The sequence below is a fragment of the Stegostoma tigrinum genome, chromosome 40 (genome assembly GCF_030684315.1).
Source record: "Stegostoma tigrinum isolate sSteTig4 chromosome 40, sSteTig4.hap1, whole genome shotgun sequence".
In the NCBI taxonomy this organism is placed as follows: Eukaryota; Metazoa; Chordata; class Chondrichthyes; order Orectolobiformes; family Stegostomatidae; genus Stegostoma; species Stegostoma tigrinum.
The window spans coordinates 17,790,871-17,807,634 of record NC_081393.1 but is presented as its reverse complement, the minus strand read 5'-3'; the positions used below and the strand labels follow the sequence as shown (position 1 = coordinate 17,807,634).

The window sequence follows — 16,764 nt, the reverse complement described above, 5'->3', positions numbered from 1 at the left end:
CCGGATTGCGATGGGGAGTTACATCCCACACAGATCCACTGAGAGCCTGACAACAGCCAATTGCAATGGCACACACAAGGGAAGCGAAAGGGACCGGATTGCCAAGGGATGGCAGGGGGAAGTGTCGAGGCAACTCTGCTTTCACTTTCCAACAATAGTGGGAGCCTTACGTTTCAAGGAGGGTGGGGAAGGGATTTTTCAATCCAACAAGGGAGCACCAGGTGTCTCCAGGGGAGGGTGGGATGTGGGTGGGACGGGCCGCACGGCGAGGGTCAGGGGAAGAGCGCCACGCTCCCTGGCCCTGTGGGCACACAGCCGTTACCTGTTAATGGAGCTGACGCTGGGCACGGTGTCATTGCTGCACATCCCGTCAGCCAGCAGCCGGTCGCGGATCTCCCAGGCGAACATCGTCGGGTTCTGCCGCTTATACTCAGCGATCTTCTGCACCACGGTTGGCGTGGCGACCTTGGGCTTGGAGCCGCCGATGACCCCTGGCATGATGCTGCCGGTCTCGTAGTACCTGCCGGAGGCAGCCTATCTCAGCTTTACCGTCCTTAACCGCAAAGCCAAAGTGACTATCCAAATGTCACGAGAGGCAACGGTGTTCGTATGATGGGATGGGGGTACCTTTCGAATGATTCTCTCCTGTTGGAGATGCTAGCCCCCAGGATGTTGATAGCAGGGGTGGGGGGGATTCAGTGATCGTATCGCCATTGAATGTCAAGGGGGGTGATGGTTAGATCCTGACCCGCTGGAGATGGGCATTGCCTGGCACTTGTAACCTTGAAAACTTTGGAGAAGGTTTAACGTCCCACTGAGATGTCCAAACCAACCCGGATAAAGCAGGCAGAGAGAAGCTGTTTCCCGTGGAAGCAACATTTGAAGGCCATTATCCCTCCCAGCATGCAGGGACAGATGGAGATTAATTCAGATAAATGTGAGGGGCTGCGCTTTGGGAAAGGCACATCAGGGCACTTAATGGTAAGGTCCTGGGGAGTGTTGCTGAACAGAGAGACCTTGGGGGGGGCGCAGATACAGAGCTCCCTGAAAGTGGAGTTGCAGGTAGACAGAGCAGTGAATAAGGTGCTCGGTATGCTCGCCTTTATTGGTCAGTGCGTTGAGTAGAGGGAGTTGGGAGGGTCATGTTGTGGCTCTACAGGGCATTGGTTAGGGCCACTTTTGGAATACTGCATTCAATCCCGGTCTCCCTGCTACAGGAAGGATGTTGTGAAATGATTCAGAAAAGATTTACAGGATGTTGGAGGGTTTGAGCTACAGGGAGAGGCTGGGACTGTTTTCCCCGGAGCGTCGGAGGCTGAGGGGGTGACCTTATAGAGGTTTATAAAATCATGAGGGACATGGACAGGGTGAATAGGCAAAGTCTTTCTCCCCAGGGTAGGGGGAGTCCCAAACTAGAGGGGCGTAGGCTTAAGGTGAGAGGGGAAAGATTTAACAGGGACCTGAGGGGCAAGATTTTCACACAGAGGGTGGTGCATGTGTGGAAGGAAGTGCCAGAGGAAGGGGTGGGGGCTGGTACATTGAAAGGATAGGGACATAACTGGGAATGGTTTAGAAGGATATAGGCCAAACCCTGGCAAGCGGGATCCGGTTAATCTGGGCTATTGGGTCGGCGTGGGCAGGTTGGGCCAAAGGGCTGGTCTCTGTGCTGCGTGACCGGATGGCGTGGAGGTTGGCAGGGGGGTGGGATCGATTCACCCGCGCTCCCGTCGGGAAAACAGGCTCTCACCGGCCGAGGATTTTGCTGACACACCCGTGGCTCACTCTCAGCTGCCGGGAGATGTCGCAGGGTCGCACTCCCTGGTGGGCGAGGTCGACGATCCGTTGTCTCACCGCATCTGGCAGCGGCCTACCGTTCACAAACATCCCTCCGAGCTGATTGACACCACCGTGACCTGGGAACCGAAGCGCAGAGAGCCGTTGGGGATCGGAGGGAGTCGTTGGGTCGGCGGGGTGCGGGGGGGCAGCGAAGAAAAATAAAGACACAGGCCCTTCGGTCCATCGAGCCCACCTCTGCCCCACTTCCTTTCGACCTGACCCGGGGTGGCGCCCTGCCAAACCCCACCCGCGAGATTTTGGGGCCCAGAAACTCGGCTTGCTAGAAAGAAACGGCGTCTTTCGCCATTAATTTTCGAAGCAAGTTGCTCGCGCTCTGTTTTCAAGACGCACCGCCCCCCCACCCTGACAAATCCTACTCAGCGGCTCCCATCCCTCTCCTATTGGGGTGCTTCCCAAATTGGTCCATTTTCTTTGACGTCGTGAGGGATAGGAACCCCCCCCTACCCCCCACAGAATATTCTGCTCTTCCACAGGGATCGTGGCGTTGTCTCTGGTCCCTCCTGTCACCCAAGGATCGGAAATCTGCCTAACTCGCTCAGGAATCCAATCATACCCAGGCCCCCTCTGCTCCCTGAGTTCGTGCAATACCAGCAACACTCTGAGTCAAATTTCCCTCCCTTTCTTAAACACTAGGCTCGTTGGCTCTGTATATTTACGAGGTGTGGGCGTCCCTGGTCGGGCCCAGCGTTTATTGTCCCATTTCCCCACCCTTGAGAAGGTAGGGGTGAGCTGCTGCAGTCCCAAGTGGTGTAGGGACCCCCACATGGTGCCCTCAGGGAGCGTGTCCCAGGATTCTGACCCAGCGACGCTGAAGGAACGGCCGATATATTTCCCAAGTCGGGGACGGTGAGGGGCTCGGAGGGTGAGCTTGCAGGAGGCGGGGGTGTGTTCCCATGTACCTGCTGCCCCTTGTCCTTCTGGATGGAAGTGGGTGGTGGGTTTGGAAGGTGCTGCCTGAGGGGCCTCGGTGAGTCGCTGCAGGGCATCTTGTAGACGGTACACACTGCTGCGACTGAGCGTCGGGGATGGGGGGGGCGGGTGGTTAGTGGGATGTTTGTGGACGTGGGGCCGATCATGTTTCTGAAGCTAAATCTCAGCGACCATCCTATCCCATCAGGGCTTGACATCACGACAAAATTGACACAGAGTCTCATCCTTCTGTTTAGAAAGCAGCAATGTCTTCCAGTGATCAAACCCACTGGATCTTTTCTGTCCAATTCAGGGAGATCCTTCCTTCATTAAGGGAACATCAGATGCCCTGCACATTTACAGCAGGACTCCATCTCCCTTTCTACAAAGGCCAACATCTTGCTCGCTTTACCGGAGACCCCTCTCCCCGCCCCCAATACGCGCTGACGTCCGTCCATCTGTCTAAATAATATTCCACCCTGTTTTTCTTTCTGGCCATGTTCTCACACGTTACCCCGCTCCCAGAGTTTATCGCTGGGGCTCGGAGGCTAAGGGGATGTTCGAAGGTTCTGTCGCAGTTATGTGAAAGCCCTGGTGAGGCTGTAAGTCGAGCACTCTGAGACTGACTAGGGGCACTGGGCCACAGAAAGGGTAAATTCGCTTCGGGGAAGGGCAACATAGGCTTACAAGGGTGACAGCTGGGCCTCGGGGAGGAGAGATGATGCGAAAGAGGCCCGTTTTCCCTGGAATTGACAAGACAGGCCCGATCCGATCGAAGTCCTCAAGACATTACCAGGAAAAGACGGGTTAAACAAAGGTAAACCATTTCCATTAGTTGGAGATTCCGGATTAAAGATTAGGCCCAGGCCTTTCAGGAGAGATTTCTGAAAGCACATTGGAAGTTTGGAACTTTCTCCCCCGACACTCTGGGTAAAGCGGTGGAATAGGATGCTGAGCATGGGGCCGTCATCTGTTCCCTTCTCTTTTCCTTCCGTTTTCTTCCTCTTTCCATTTCTCTCTCTCGCCTCTTCTCTTTCACTTCCGTCTTGGTTGAAGGGCCGGTTTGTGGTGGCAAGTGGGCTCAGCGCGGACTGAGGGCAGCAGTGGTGGCAAAGGCCGCGTCGCCGAGGTAGGCCCAAAGTGGGCTCACCGTGGTGACGGAGTCACGTTTGGGCTGGTGCTGCGCCCGGCAGCATCGGCATGGGGCTCGCAGCGGCATTGGCGCTGGCAGAGGCAAGATGGCGCCTGAGCCTGAGCACTAGGCCCGCGTCCCATGACGAAGCATCTCGCAGCAAGGGCGGTAAAGTTGAACTTTTTTTTAATTTTTCTGCCTTTAAACTCGATGTTTTGGCTCATTTTTGGAGAATGAGCTAAAATTTAGAGGTGGGGGGGGGGGAAGCTGAGAGAGAAGTGTCCCTGGAGATCACGTAGATGAGCAAGGACAGGGTAGGAGCGATGTTTCCTCAATGTTTGAAGACGAACCGTAGGCAGTCAGCAAGTATGAAAGGGACTCCGAGTTAGCCGAAGGGTAATGAATGCCAACATGAAGGGGTGAGAGGGGCACAACAGGACCCTGAACAGAGAGGGGAATATGAGTACTGGGAGCTAGCATGAGAATCAAGAAAGAGCTGGGAGCAATTGTTACTCACAGCAACACCTTGATGCGACCGACCATCTAAATTGGCATCACTCACACACCAATTGGTATCCCGTATTACCAGCGTGAAATGGCGTACCGTCTCTGGCTCTGTTTGGAGATGGGAGTTGAGGGGCGATACTAGATATTTGTCCACTCAATCCGATGTGGGAATGCTCCAGAAATGGCCGACATTCCCTGCTTCCTATGGCTTGTTTACGCTGCGCATAAAATTCATAGAAGGGAGGTTTCCTGGCTGTGCAATTATGCGAGCAGGCTACTCCTCTCGCGCTACAGCTGCGAAACGCTACAATAAGAGAGATCGGTCTATCGCAATTGGAACATTCCACTGAGCTCAGGGATTATATGTGCCAATATTCCAGGTTATCTGAGCTAACAGGCTTCAGCTGACAGCACAAATGGAGAATGAGCAATCGGAGGGAGGTTCATATTCATTAAACTGAAAAAAATGTGAGGGGGTGCATTTCGGAAGGTCAAGTCCAGGTGGGAGTTGTACAGAGAATGGCAGAACCTGCAGGAGCATTGAAATGCAGAGGGATCTGGCTGTGCAGGTTCACAGATCACTGCAGGTAGATAAGGGAGTAAAAAGGTCTATGGCATTCTTGCCTTCATTGGCAATGGCATTGTGTATAAGGACAGACGAGTTACGCTGCAGCTTTATACAACTTTAATCAGGCCACACTTGGAATATTGCACACAGATCTGGTCACCACATGACCAGAAGGATGTGGATGCTTTGGAGAGGGGACAGGAAAGGTTTACCAGGATGTTCCCTGGTATGGAGAGGGGTTTAGCTGTGGAGAAAGGTTGGATAGACTGGGTTTGTTTTCACTGGAACGCAGGAGGTTGTGGGGGGGGGGCGCGGTGGTGGTGGCGACCTGAAAGAAGTTTATGAGATTGTGAATGGCGTGGATACAGTGCAAAGTATGAGGTTTGCTTTCTCACGTTGGAGGGGTCAGTTACTGGGGGGGCACAGGTTCAAGGCGCATGTAGGGGGGGGAAATTTCAAAGGGATGTGCGAGGCCGGTTTTTCCACACAAAGGCTGGTGAGTGCCTGGAACGTGCTGCCAGAGGAGGGGGTGGATCGCAGCATTTAGGAAGCACCTGGACAAACACATGAATGGGAAGGGAATAGCAGGATATGGATCCTGTAAGGGAAGACAGTTTTAGTATGGAAGGGCAACATGTGTCAGCACAGGCTTGGCGGGCCGAAGGGCCTGTTCCTGGGCTGTATTGCTTATTGTTCTCAAAAAATGAATGGCATTCAAAACTGATAGATTACCCGGGCTCGATCAGTGTCAAAAGTAACCGACTACGTTTCGGAATTAGACAAGAAGGGAACGAGGAATGACAGACTAATTGACTGAGCATTAGAAGCAGGCACATTGTAAAGGGATAACACGGTGTGAAGCTGGATGAACGCAGCAGCTTCAGAGGGAGCAGGAAAGTTTGACGTTTCGGGTCGAGACCCTTCTTCAGAAAATAAGGAAGGGTCCCGAGCCGAAACATCAGCTTTCCTGCTCCTCTGATGCTGCTCGGCCTGCCGTGTTCCTCTAGCTCTACACCTTGTTATCTCAGATTCTCCAGCATCTGCAGTTGCTACTATCTCTGTAATTATTTTGTAAAGGGCGTTGAAATGGAATGCTTCGAAAACGTTAACAGGTTGGAAAAGGCCAGCACGGAATTTGGACTGGGAAATCCTATCAGGGTAAACCTCCCGGAATTTGTTGAGGTCTTTCAGGTCACGCTCTGAATCCCCCCGACCTGTGGAAATAATTTATTCACCCTGCCTTTTCCCGTCAATACCTCGATCATTTTCGATTGTATCAGCCCCGTGAGCCTTCTCAAATCTAGAGAAAACAGACCAAATTTGTGTAATCTCTTCTCTCCCAAAGGCCAGGTAACATTCCTGAAAACCTACGACGCACTCCCTCCAGGACCAGTCTATCCCTCCGAAGCACCCACATCTGCTCGTGGTGCGGGGTCGAACCCCTGGGTTTTGTAAAACTGTAACATCACGTCAGCATCTTTATGTTCCAGTCCTCCAAAGATACATTTGAATTTGGAACCCTACAGTGTGGAAACAGGCCCTTCGGCCCCACAAGTCCACACCGAACCTCAGAACATCCCACCCAGACCCATCCCCCTAATCTACACATCCCTGAACACTATGGGCAATTTAGCACGGCCAATCCACCCTAACCTGCACACAATTGGACTGTGGGAGGAAACCGGAGCACCCGGAGGAAACCCCGCGCAGACGCGGGGAGAATGTGCAAACTTCTCACAGACAGTCGCCCGTGGGTGGAATCGAACCCGGGTCCCTAGCGCTGTGAGGCTGCGGTGCCCAAGCCTGTATCTCAAACACAGATTGCACAGACAAGCTGCAACTTCTCAACTTTTCTCCTGAGCACAGGAATTTCATTTCCTTGTGAAGAGGTGGCGGGGGGAACAGAAACATTCAGCATTTTGTAGCTCAGTGTTCGCATTGAATACACTCGGCGAGAGATTTTTCACCTGAGTCCTTTCGGCGAATGTGTTGAGCATTGATGACAAGCTGATTTTCGGTTGAGCGCAGACACTCTCACACTGGCCAACCCCAGCTCTGCTGACAGTGTTAACTCCTTTGCTGAGATATCATTCCAAAGGTACGTTAGTCCCGTGTACGCAGCGAGACTGAAGGGTGGAGTTTGCACACCCTTCCTGAATTCACCCGATTCCTTGTTAGAATTTGATCGGCTTCAATGAAACTCCCCCCTCATTCTCCTCAACTCCAGTGAATACAATCCCAACCCGATCCAGGCTCTCTCCATCTGCCAGTCCCAGGAATCAGACTGGGGAACCCTTCGCTGCTCTCCTTCCTTCGCCAGAGAACCCTCCCCTCAGAGAAGGAGACCCCCGCACCTCCCCCACACGCAATACTCCAGGGGGCGGTCTCTCCCTGTCCAACTGCGCAGCAATGTCATGGAGCCTCTACAGTGTGGAGGTGGGCCATTCAGCCCGATGAGTCCACGGTGACCCTAGAAGGGCATCCCTATCCATTTAGCCCTGCATCTCCCATGGCTAACCCACCCTAAACTGCACATCCCTGGGCACTATGGGTAATTTAGCATGGCCAATCCACCCTAACCTGCACATCCCTGGGCACTATGGGTAATTTAGCATGGCCAATCCACCCTAACCTGCACATCCCTGGGCACTATGGGTAATTTAGCACGGCCAATCCACTCTAACCCACACATCCCTGGGCACTATGGGTAATTTAGCATGGCCAATCCACCCTAACCTGCACATCCCTGGGCACTATGGGTAATTTAGCACGGCCAATCCACTCTAACCCACACATCCCTGGGTACTATGGGTAACTTAGCATGGCCAACCCACCCTAACCTGCACATCCCTGGGCACTATGGGAAATTTAGCACAGCCAATCCACCCTAACCCGCACATCCCTGGGCACTATGGGTAATTTAGCACGGCCAATCCACCCTAACCTGCACATCCCTGGGCACTATGGGTAATTTAGCACGGCCAATCTACCCTAACCTGCACATCCCTGGGCACTATGGGTAATTTAGCACGGTCAACCCACCCTCACCCGCACATCTCTGGGCACTATGGGTAATTTAGCACGGTCAACCCACCCTCACCCGCACATCCCTGGGCACTATGGGTAATTTAGCACAGTTAACACACCCTAACCTGCACCTCCATGAGCACTTTGGGTAATTTAGCACGGCAAACCCACCCTAACTCACACAGCCCTGGGCACTATGGGTAATTTAGCATGGCCAATCCACCCTAACCTGCACATCCCTGGGCACTATGGGTAATTTAGCATGGCCAATCCACCCTAGCCTGCATATCCCTGCGCACTATGGGTAATTTAGCATGGCCAATCCACCCTAACCTGCACATCCCTGGGCACTATGGGTAATTTAGCACAGCCAATCCACCCTACCCTGCACATCCCTGGGCACTATGGGTAATTTTGCACAGCCAATCCACCCTAACCTGCACATCCCTGGGCACTATGGGTAATTTAGCACAGCCAATCCACCCTAACCCGCACATCCCTGGGCACTATGGGTAATTTAGCATGGCCAATCCACTCTAACCTGCACATCCCTGGGCACTATGGGTAATTTAGCACAGCCCTCGTCTCTGGGGATGTATGGGTTGGACAGAGGAAGTGCAGGGGGAGGGGTATTAGACTTGGTGGGATGCTCTCTGGGGATGGGAGCACCGTTTTTACTTGTTGGGCCGAATAGTCTGGTCCCACACTGTGAGGATTTTATGGAGAGCCATTCTGGTCAGTGCTTGGCTCCATAACGTTGGGCCGGTGACTGCACATTCTCCAATGGGATGCCTCCAAAGGTCTTTGAAGTTCCCAATCAGCCTCTGGGGTGCAAAAGCACTTCCAAGATGGCGGCACCGGTAGCGTTTCGCTTAAGCCTGCACATTCCACTCCAGGCACGTCCTTTCTCTCTCTGACACTCTCGGCTTTTTCTCTTTCCTTTTCATTCCTCTCACCGCGTGTAAGCCTCAGTTCTGACTCCTGGCAGGTAGGCCCGATTCCTGGGAACGGCGGCGGGGGATTGGCCGCAAGGGTGGGCAGCGTGGGAGACCTACCCCCCGCCCCCTCACCACTGGCTGCGGTAGGCCCGGAGCAGGGACTTTTGCAGGAATCCTGCAGCCGTGTTTGGGACTCCAGCCGAAGAAGGCAAAGTTGGTTGAACGACTTTGTATCTCAAAATGGCGCCCGAAGGTGGTGACAGAACACTTTTCAATGTGTTGGGGAGGCGATGGCCTAGTGCTACCATCTCTGGGCTGTTAATCCAGGTAACTTTCTGGGAACCCGGGTACGAATCCCCACCACGGCAGAACCCAATAAAATATCTGGAATTAAGAATCTAATGATGACCATGAATTGGTTGTCGGAGAACCCCATCTGGTTCACTAATGCCCCTTTAGGGAAGGAAACTGCCATCTTTACCTGGCCTGGTCCCTCCAGGCCCAAACAGCAATGTGGTTGTCTCTTAAATTAGGGATGGGCAATAAATCCTGGGCCTGGCCTCGTCTCGTGAGTCAATAAAGGAAAAGAAAAGATCTCCTGGATGTATGCCACACTGAAACATTCATTCTGTCTCCATTTCTCCTCATGGCCTCATAAAAGCAGGCCCTTGCCCGCAGCCTCAGCCTCCGCCTAGCTCCAGCCTCTGATGCCAGGTGAGAGGCAACAGGGGCTCGCTAGAGGGGATTAATAGATGAGAAGTCTTCAGCCTACCTGGCCACCTGTCTGACCACATTCCTAGTTCGCTACTGCTGCTTCGAGCCTCGCACTGGCACAGGGTTTGGGCAAGGTGCCAAGGGTCATACCAACTGCTCGGGTCAGGGTTGAGAAGTCAGCATGGTCAGGCTAGCGGCGAGGAAGGAGGTGTCCAGGGAGGATTAGTGATGGGCTGGGCGCGATGTTGGCAGGTGGAGCTAACCCTGGAAGGACAAGATGTATTGTGGGGAGAAGGAACAGGCTCACCAAGGCAGGAGACTTCTCAACCCTCTCAAAGCATAAAATTACTCGGATCGCCAAGTGGGTGATTTTTTAAAGTCTTGGTGAAAATTTGCAGCTCGGGGTGCGAAGGTGGTGGTTCACTTGCAGGGCTGTGGTGGGCAGACGTTTCGCTCCCATTTGAGGCAACACCATCAGTGTGAGCTCTCATCACAGCATTGGTGCTCCGCTCCGTTCCACGAACCTCTGGGCAAGTCAGAAGACACAGCAGACGCCAGGAACTCAACCCTACACCCAAACTTGGCGGCAAATTTCACAGCTCCGGCCGCATAAGGTCACGATTGTGCACAAACCTACGTCCGACAGCGCTTTGTCAAAGAGCGAAGACCCCAAACCAACAGGGGACCGGACGCTGACGCGATACACAGGATCCCACGCAGCGAGTGGAGCAAACGGTCCACCGGCCAAACGGGGAGGGAGCGGATGACCAGGGCACCCAGTGAACAGGCACAGCTAAAGTTCACTTGTCTCCATATGCACAGACTGGGATAGAGTGACCGCACTGGGACAGAGTGACCGTACTGGGACAGGGTGACCGCACTGGGACAGAGTGACCGCACTGGGACAGAGTGACTGCACTGGGACAGGGTGAGCAGACTGGGACAGAGTGACCGTACTGGGACAGAGTGACTGTACTGGGACAGAATGTCCGCACTGGGACAGGGTGAGCAGACTGGGACAGAGTGACCGCACTGGGATAGAGTGACCGCACTGGGACAGAGTGACCGCACTGGGACAGAGTGACTGTACTGGGATAGAGTGACCGCACTGGGACAGAGTGACCACACTGGGACAGGGTGACCGCACTGAGACAGAGTGACCAGACTGGGACAGAGTGACCGTACTGGGACAGAGTGACCGCACTGGGATAGAGTGACCGCACTGGGACAGAGTGACCATACTGGGACAGAGTGACCAGACTGGGACAGAGTGACTGTACTGGGACAGAGTGACGAGACTGGGACTGAGTGACCGTACTGGGACAGAGTGACCACACAGGGACAGAGTGATCGCACTGGGACAGAGTGACCGTACTGGGACAGAGTGATCGCACTGGGACAGAGTGACTGCACTGGGACAGAGTGACCGCACTGGAACAGAGTGACCGCACTGGAACAGACTGACCAGACTGGGACAGAGTGACTGGACTGGGGCAGAGTGACCGCGCTGGAACAGAGTGACCGCACTGGGACAGAATGACCGCACTGGGAGAGAGTGACCAGACTGGGACAGAGTCACTGGACTGGGATAGAGTGACCGTACTGGGACAGATTGACCGCACTGGGACAGTGTGACCGCACTGGGACAGAGTGACCAGACTGGGATAGAGTGACCGCACTGGGACAGAGTGACTGAACTGGGGCAGAGTGACCAGAGTGGGACAGAGTGATCAGACTGAGACAGAGTGACCGTGCTGGGACAGAGTGACCGCATTGGGACAGAGTGACCGCACTGGGTCAGAGTGACTGTACTGGGACAGAGTGACCACACTGGGACAGAGTGAGCAGACAGGGACAGAGTGACCATACTGGGACAAAGTGACCGCACTGGGACAGAGTGACCGTACTGGGACAGAGTGACGAGACTGGGACAGAGTGACCAGACTGGGACAGAGTGACCGTACTGGGACAGAGTGACCGTACTGGGACAGAGTGACCAAACTGGGACAGAGCGATCAGACTGGGGCAGAGTGACTGTACTGGGACAGAGTGACCGCACTGGAACAGAGTGACCAGACTGCGACAGAGTGACCACACTGGGACGGAGTGTCCGCACTGGGACGGAGTGTCCACACTGGGACGGAGTGACCGCACTGGGACACAGTGACCGTACTGAGACGGAGTGACCGCACTGAGACAGAGTGACCAGATGGGAACAGAGTGACCGCACTGGGTCGGAGTGACCGCACTGGGACAGAGTGACTTGACTGGGGCAGAGTGACCAGAGTGGGACAGAGTGATCAGACTGAGACAGAGTGACCATGCTGGGACAGAGTGACCGCTGTGGGACAGAGTGACCGTACTGGGACAGAGTGACCAGACTGCGACAGAGTGACCGCACTGGGACGGAGTGTCCGCACTGGGACGGAGTGACCACACTGGGACACAGTGACCGTACTGGGACGGAGTGACCGCACTGAGACAGAGTGACCAGATGGGAACAGAGTGACCGCACTGGGTCGGAGTGACCACACTGGGACAGAGTGACCGCAGTGAGACAGAGTGACTTTACCGGGATAGAGGGACCGTACTGGGACAGAGTGACCGCACTGGGACATGCGAACACGTGAGGGAGTTTGTGGAAGCCTGGTTTTTAACACAGGGCTCCATTAACAGACACACAGCCATACACCCCGTATGCAGAGCACGGCTAAAACAACAGGACAGGAAGGTATATGTGACGATAATAAATCAAATCAAATCTTGTTGTTTAACCTAAAGACGTAGCAAAGCCAAGATGCATTGTCCAATTCCTAGTCACCTGGGTGGTTTGCTAGATCACTTTGAACGGTTGAGATTGGGCATTTTCCCCATGGGATTGGAATCAGGTCAAATAAGCCAAGAGACAGTTTCAGCTGCTTACAGAGCAAGCAGATGTTGTTACCGTGGTTCTGTTAGGGAGAGTGCGTTCTCGTAACCCGTGCTGCCAGCCAATTTCACTTTTGCAGCTTCTCGCTGCTGGGTTTGAACTCTAGTTCGCTGGGCTATTTGGACCGGTGGTCAACGGCAGGACCCTTCCACCCCTGTCCCTACAACTCCCCCTGCCATCCATTCCGAGATGCACTCTGATGGATTTTCCCTGGACGGTTAATTGACTTCAGGAAGAAAGGAGGGGGATGCGCCCCCGTCATGGATAAGTGCTTAAGGAGTCACAGCAGTGTGGAAACAGGCCCTCTTCATCCCAATCCATCCGTGCTGACCCAGCTATCCCTAAATTAATCCAGCCCCATTTGCCAGCATTTGGCCCCTATCCCTCTAAACCCTTCCTATCCATGTCCCCATCCAGATGCCTTTTAAATGCTGTCTCTGTTCCAGCCCCCACCCCTTCCTCTGGCAGCTCATTCCACCCTCTGCGTGAAAAGGTTGCCCCTCAGATCCCTTTTCAATCTTTCCCCTCTCACCCTAAACCTCTAGTTGTAGACCCCCCTACCCTGGGGGGTAAGACCCTGGCTGTTCACTCTATCATTGCCCCTCAGAATTTTATAAACCTCTCTAAGGTCACCCTGCAGCCTCTGGTGCTCTAAGGAAAAGGGTCCCAACCTCTGCTTTTAACTCAGACCCCTAGAAATCTTTTCTGAACCCTTTCCAATTTAATAACATCCTTCCTGTAGCAGGGAGACCGGGATTGAACGCAGTATTCCCAAAGTGGCCCTACCCAATGCCCTGTAGAGCTGCAACATGACCTTCCCAACTCCCTCTACTCAACGCACTGACCAATAAAGGCGAACGTACCGAACACCTTCCTCACCGCCCTGTCTCCCTGCGACTCCACTTGCAGGGAGCTCTGTACCTGCCCCCCACAAGGTCTCTCTGTTCAGCAACACTCCCCAGGGGCCCTGCCATTAACTGTGTCGGCCCTGCCCTGGTTTGTCTTATTTGAGGGAGTAACAAGGGTCCAGCTCAGAAGAAGTGGGAGCAAGTGGAGACATTTTAAGGCAAACGGTCGTTTTTTTTAAAAACATTTGCTGCCATTTCTTTATTTGTTTTAATGTTTAGGATTTCTTTTTGGAGCTGACCCAACAAGCTTTGCTCAGAAAAGCCATTAAGGAATATGGGCCCAAAAGCAGGCCTATGGAGTTAGGCCTCAGATCAGGCCTGACCTCAGTTGATGACGCGAACAGGCTCGAGGGTCTGAGTGGCCTACCCCTGAACCTATATCCCTTCTTGACCGCTTGACGCCTCTCTTAGCCCTACCCCGGCCTTTTCCTCCATGTCTGCCGCCCTTAACTATATCTCACTCACCATTTGCCTCATTCTAGTCCCTACATGCTCACAGTCTGTCGTCCTACAGCGACCCCCCCCCCGCCACCTCTGTCTCTCTGTCTCTCTCTCTCTCTGTCTTCTCTGTGTCCCCTCATCCCCCAACTCTCAGGTCCCCTCCCCTACCCCTGCCCGTTGCCCTCGAATGATTCCAAATTGATAGATTAGTTGCATCCCTGCTTCAACGTTCTGCCTCGTTAACGTTTCCCAGGCCCGGGGTATCCTTTTCAATCTGAGGGCAGAAATTAAAACAGAAACAAGAGGTTTGCCTTGACCTGATACACGTCCCTTGGGGAGGCGGGGGTGGTGAGGGATGTGGGGGTTGGGAGTGGGGGGAGGACAGTGTGAACCAGCCTGAATATAAACAATAGAATCTCTCCCTCTGTCTCTGTCTCTCTCACCATCTCCCTCTGTCTCTGTGTGTCTCTCTCTCTCTGTCTCTGTCTCTCTCTCTCTCTGTCTCTCTCTCTCTCTCTCTGTGTCTGTTTGTCTCTGTCTCTCTCTCTCTCTGTGTCTCTCTCTCTCTCTGTCTCTCTCTCTCTGTCTCTCTCTCTCTGTGTCTCTCTCTCTCTCTGTCTCTCTCTCTGTCTGTTTGTCTCTGTCTCTCTATCTCTGTCTGTCTCTCTGTCTCTGTCTCTCTATCTCTCTCTCTCTCGCTCTCTCACTGTCTCTGTGTCTGTCTGTCTCTGTCTCTGTCTCTCTCTGTGTCTGTCTGTCTCTCTCTGTCTCTGTATCTGTCTGTCTCTCTGTGTGTGTGTGTGTCTGTCTCTGTCTCTCTCTCTCTATCTCTCTGTCTCGCTGTCTTTCTCTGTCTCTCTCTGTATCTGTCTCTCTCTCTCTCTCTGTCTTCCTCTCTATCTCTGTCTCTGTCTCTCTCTCCATCTCTGTCTCTGTCTCTCTCCGTCGTTCTCTCTCTCTCTCGGTCTCGCTCTCTCTGCCTCTGTCTCTGTGTCTGTCTGTCTCTCTCTGTCTCTCTCTAGCTCTCTCTCTCTCTCTCTCTGTCTCCACCGCTCTATCTCTCTCTCTCTCTCTCTCTCTCTGTCTCTGTCTCTCTCTCTCTCTCTGTCTCCCTCTCTCAGTCTCGCTGTCTCTGCCTTTGTGTCTGCATCTGTCTGATTCTCTCTGTCTCTCTAGCTCTCTCTCTCTCTGTCTCTCTCTCTCTCTCTCTCTCTCTCTCCGTCTCTCTCTCTCTCGCTCTCTCTCTGCCCCTGTCTCTCTCTCTCTCTCTCTCTCTCTGTGTCTTTCTCTCTGTCTCTCTGTCTCTGTGTCACTACCCCGCGCCCGCCACCACCCCCCGGCCCTGCCACCGCCGACTCGGGTATAACAGCCGAACGTCCTGTCTGCCTCATTCACCTGCTCCATTATCTCTGGTCAAACACGAACCCCTCATTGTTTTCTTAAAGCCGAATGCTGTTGGCATGCTCCCCACCACACAAACACACCACCACCCACCCTCAAAACCCCACTGACTTCAGCACAAGGGCCTGTCAATGCAATGTGAGCAGTTCCATTTTATCGTTTCACGGATCACAACCGCATCACTCATTGTAAAAGTGCCTGTGTATGTGGAGAAGGTAGGTACAGTCAGCTGTTATGTAGAACTGTCTCTGTTAAGAGACTAGATACAATATATAACTGCCCTTACTGAGACGCGAGAGGCAGTACATATACAGAGGTGTTCGTAATTAGAGTGTGGGTTCAGTGCACAAATACAATTGTCTCTGAGATGAGAGCAGAGGCCCACAAAAAGCATTGTCCTGATTAACAGAGAAGGTATAGTACATTAACAGAATTATCTCCGGCAAGAGAATAGATACAATATATACACAGATATGTTCCTATTATGACAGAGGTTACAGACCATAAATAGAACTGGAAATAAGGGAGCAGAGGCAATACATGTACAGAATTGTCCCCATTAAGAGATTCGATGTTGCATGCAGAAAGAAATGTCTCTGCTGGGATAGTACACACAGAACATGCACAGAATTGTCCATATTAAGAGAATGGGTACAATACAGCAATAGAATTGAGCTTAGTAAATGTGTAAGTGCAGTGCAGACATAGAAATATCCCTGCGAAGAGAGTAGGTCCAGTATACACACAGAATTGTACCTGTTAAGAGTGTAGGTACAGTACATAAATAGAATTGTCCCAATTAAACAAGCAGATACAGAGCATGTACAGAATTTTCCCTATAAGAGATTGCTTACACTACATAAACTGACTTGGCTCCAATCAGAAACTGGGTATTGCACCTAAATAGAATTGTCCCATTAAGAGAGTGGAACCAGTGCATCTACAAAACTGTCCCTAGTAAGAAATTAGGTATAGCACAGTTTAGATTTCTCCATGTTAAGACAGTACATGCGATATATAAATAGAATTGTGCCGATTAAGCGAATCAGCCCAGTGCAATTGATCCTATTTCAGAGAGGAGGGACACTACATTAAGGGAATTGTCTCTAATACGAGATTAGAAAGTGTATATACATGGAAATGTCACATTCAGAAAGTAGAAACAAATGTGAACATAGAACCAAATCTATTAAGTGAACAGACAACGTGCATGTGCGGAATTGTCCCCATTAAGAGAGTAGATACAGTGCATACATTAAATTGTCTCTATTAAGAGAGTAGTTTCAGTTGAAAACAGAACTGTCTCTTTTGAGACACAGATACAGGGCAGAAACAGAGTTGTCACTGTTAAAAGACTGGGTACAGTATGTGAATAGAATGGTTCATATTACAGGACTGGGTACAGTGCAAACACTAAGAGAGTGAAGACAGCA

At 52.5% G+C, this 16,764-nt stretch overlaps 1 protein-coding gene across 2 annotated transcripts in view; it reads right to left on the bottom strand.

The window, feature by feature from the left end:
* LOC132206647 (paired box protein Pax-8-like) overlaps positions 1 to 16,764 on the bottom strand; it is a 57,263-nt gene that overhangs the window by 17,784 nt on the left and 22,715 nt on the right. For both annotated transcript variants that reach the window (XM_059641138.1, XM_059641137.1), the window contains exons 3-4: positions 1,748 to 1,913; positions 323 to 520 (exon numbers count right to left, since the gene is read on the bottom strand). In XM_059641138.1, the coding sequence (XP_059497121.1) occupies positions 323 to 520; positions 1,748 to 1,913 (364 nt within the window). The remainder of the gene's footprint in view (positions 1 to 322; positions 521 to 1,747; positions 1,914 to 16,764) is intronic.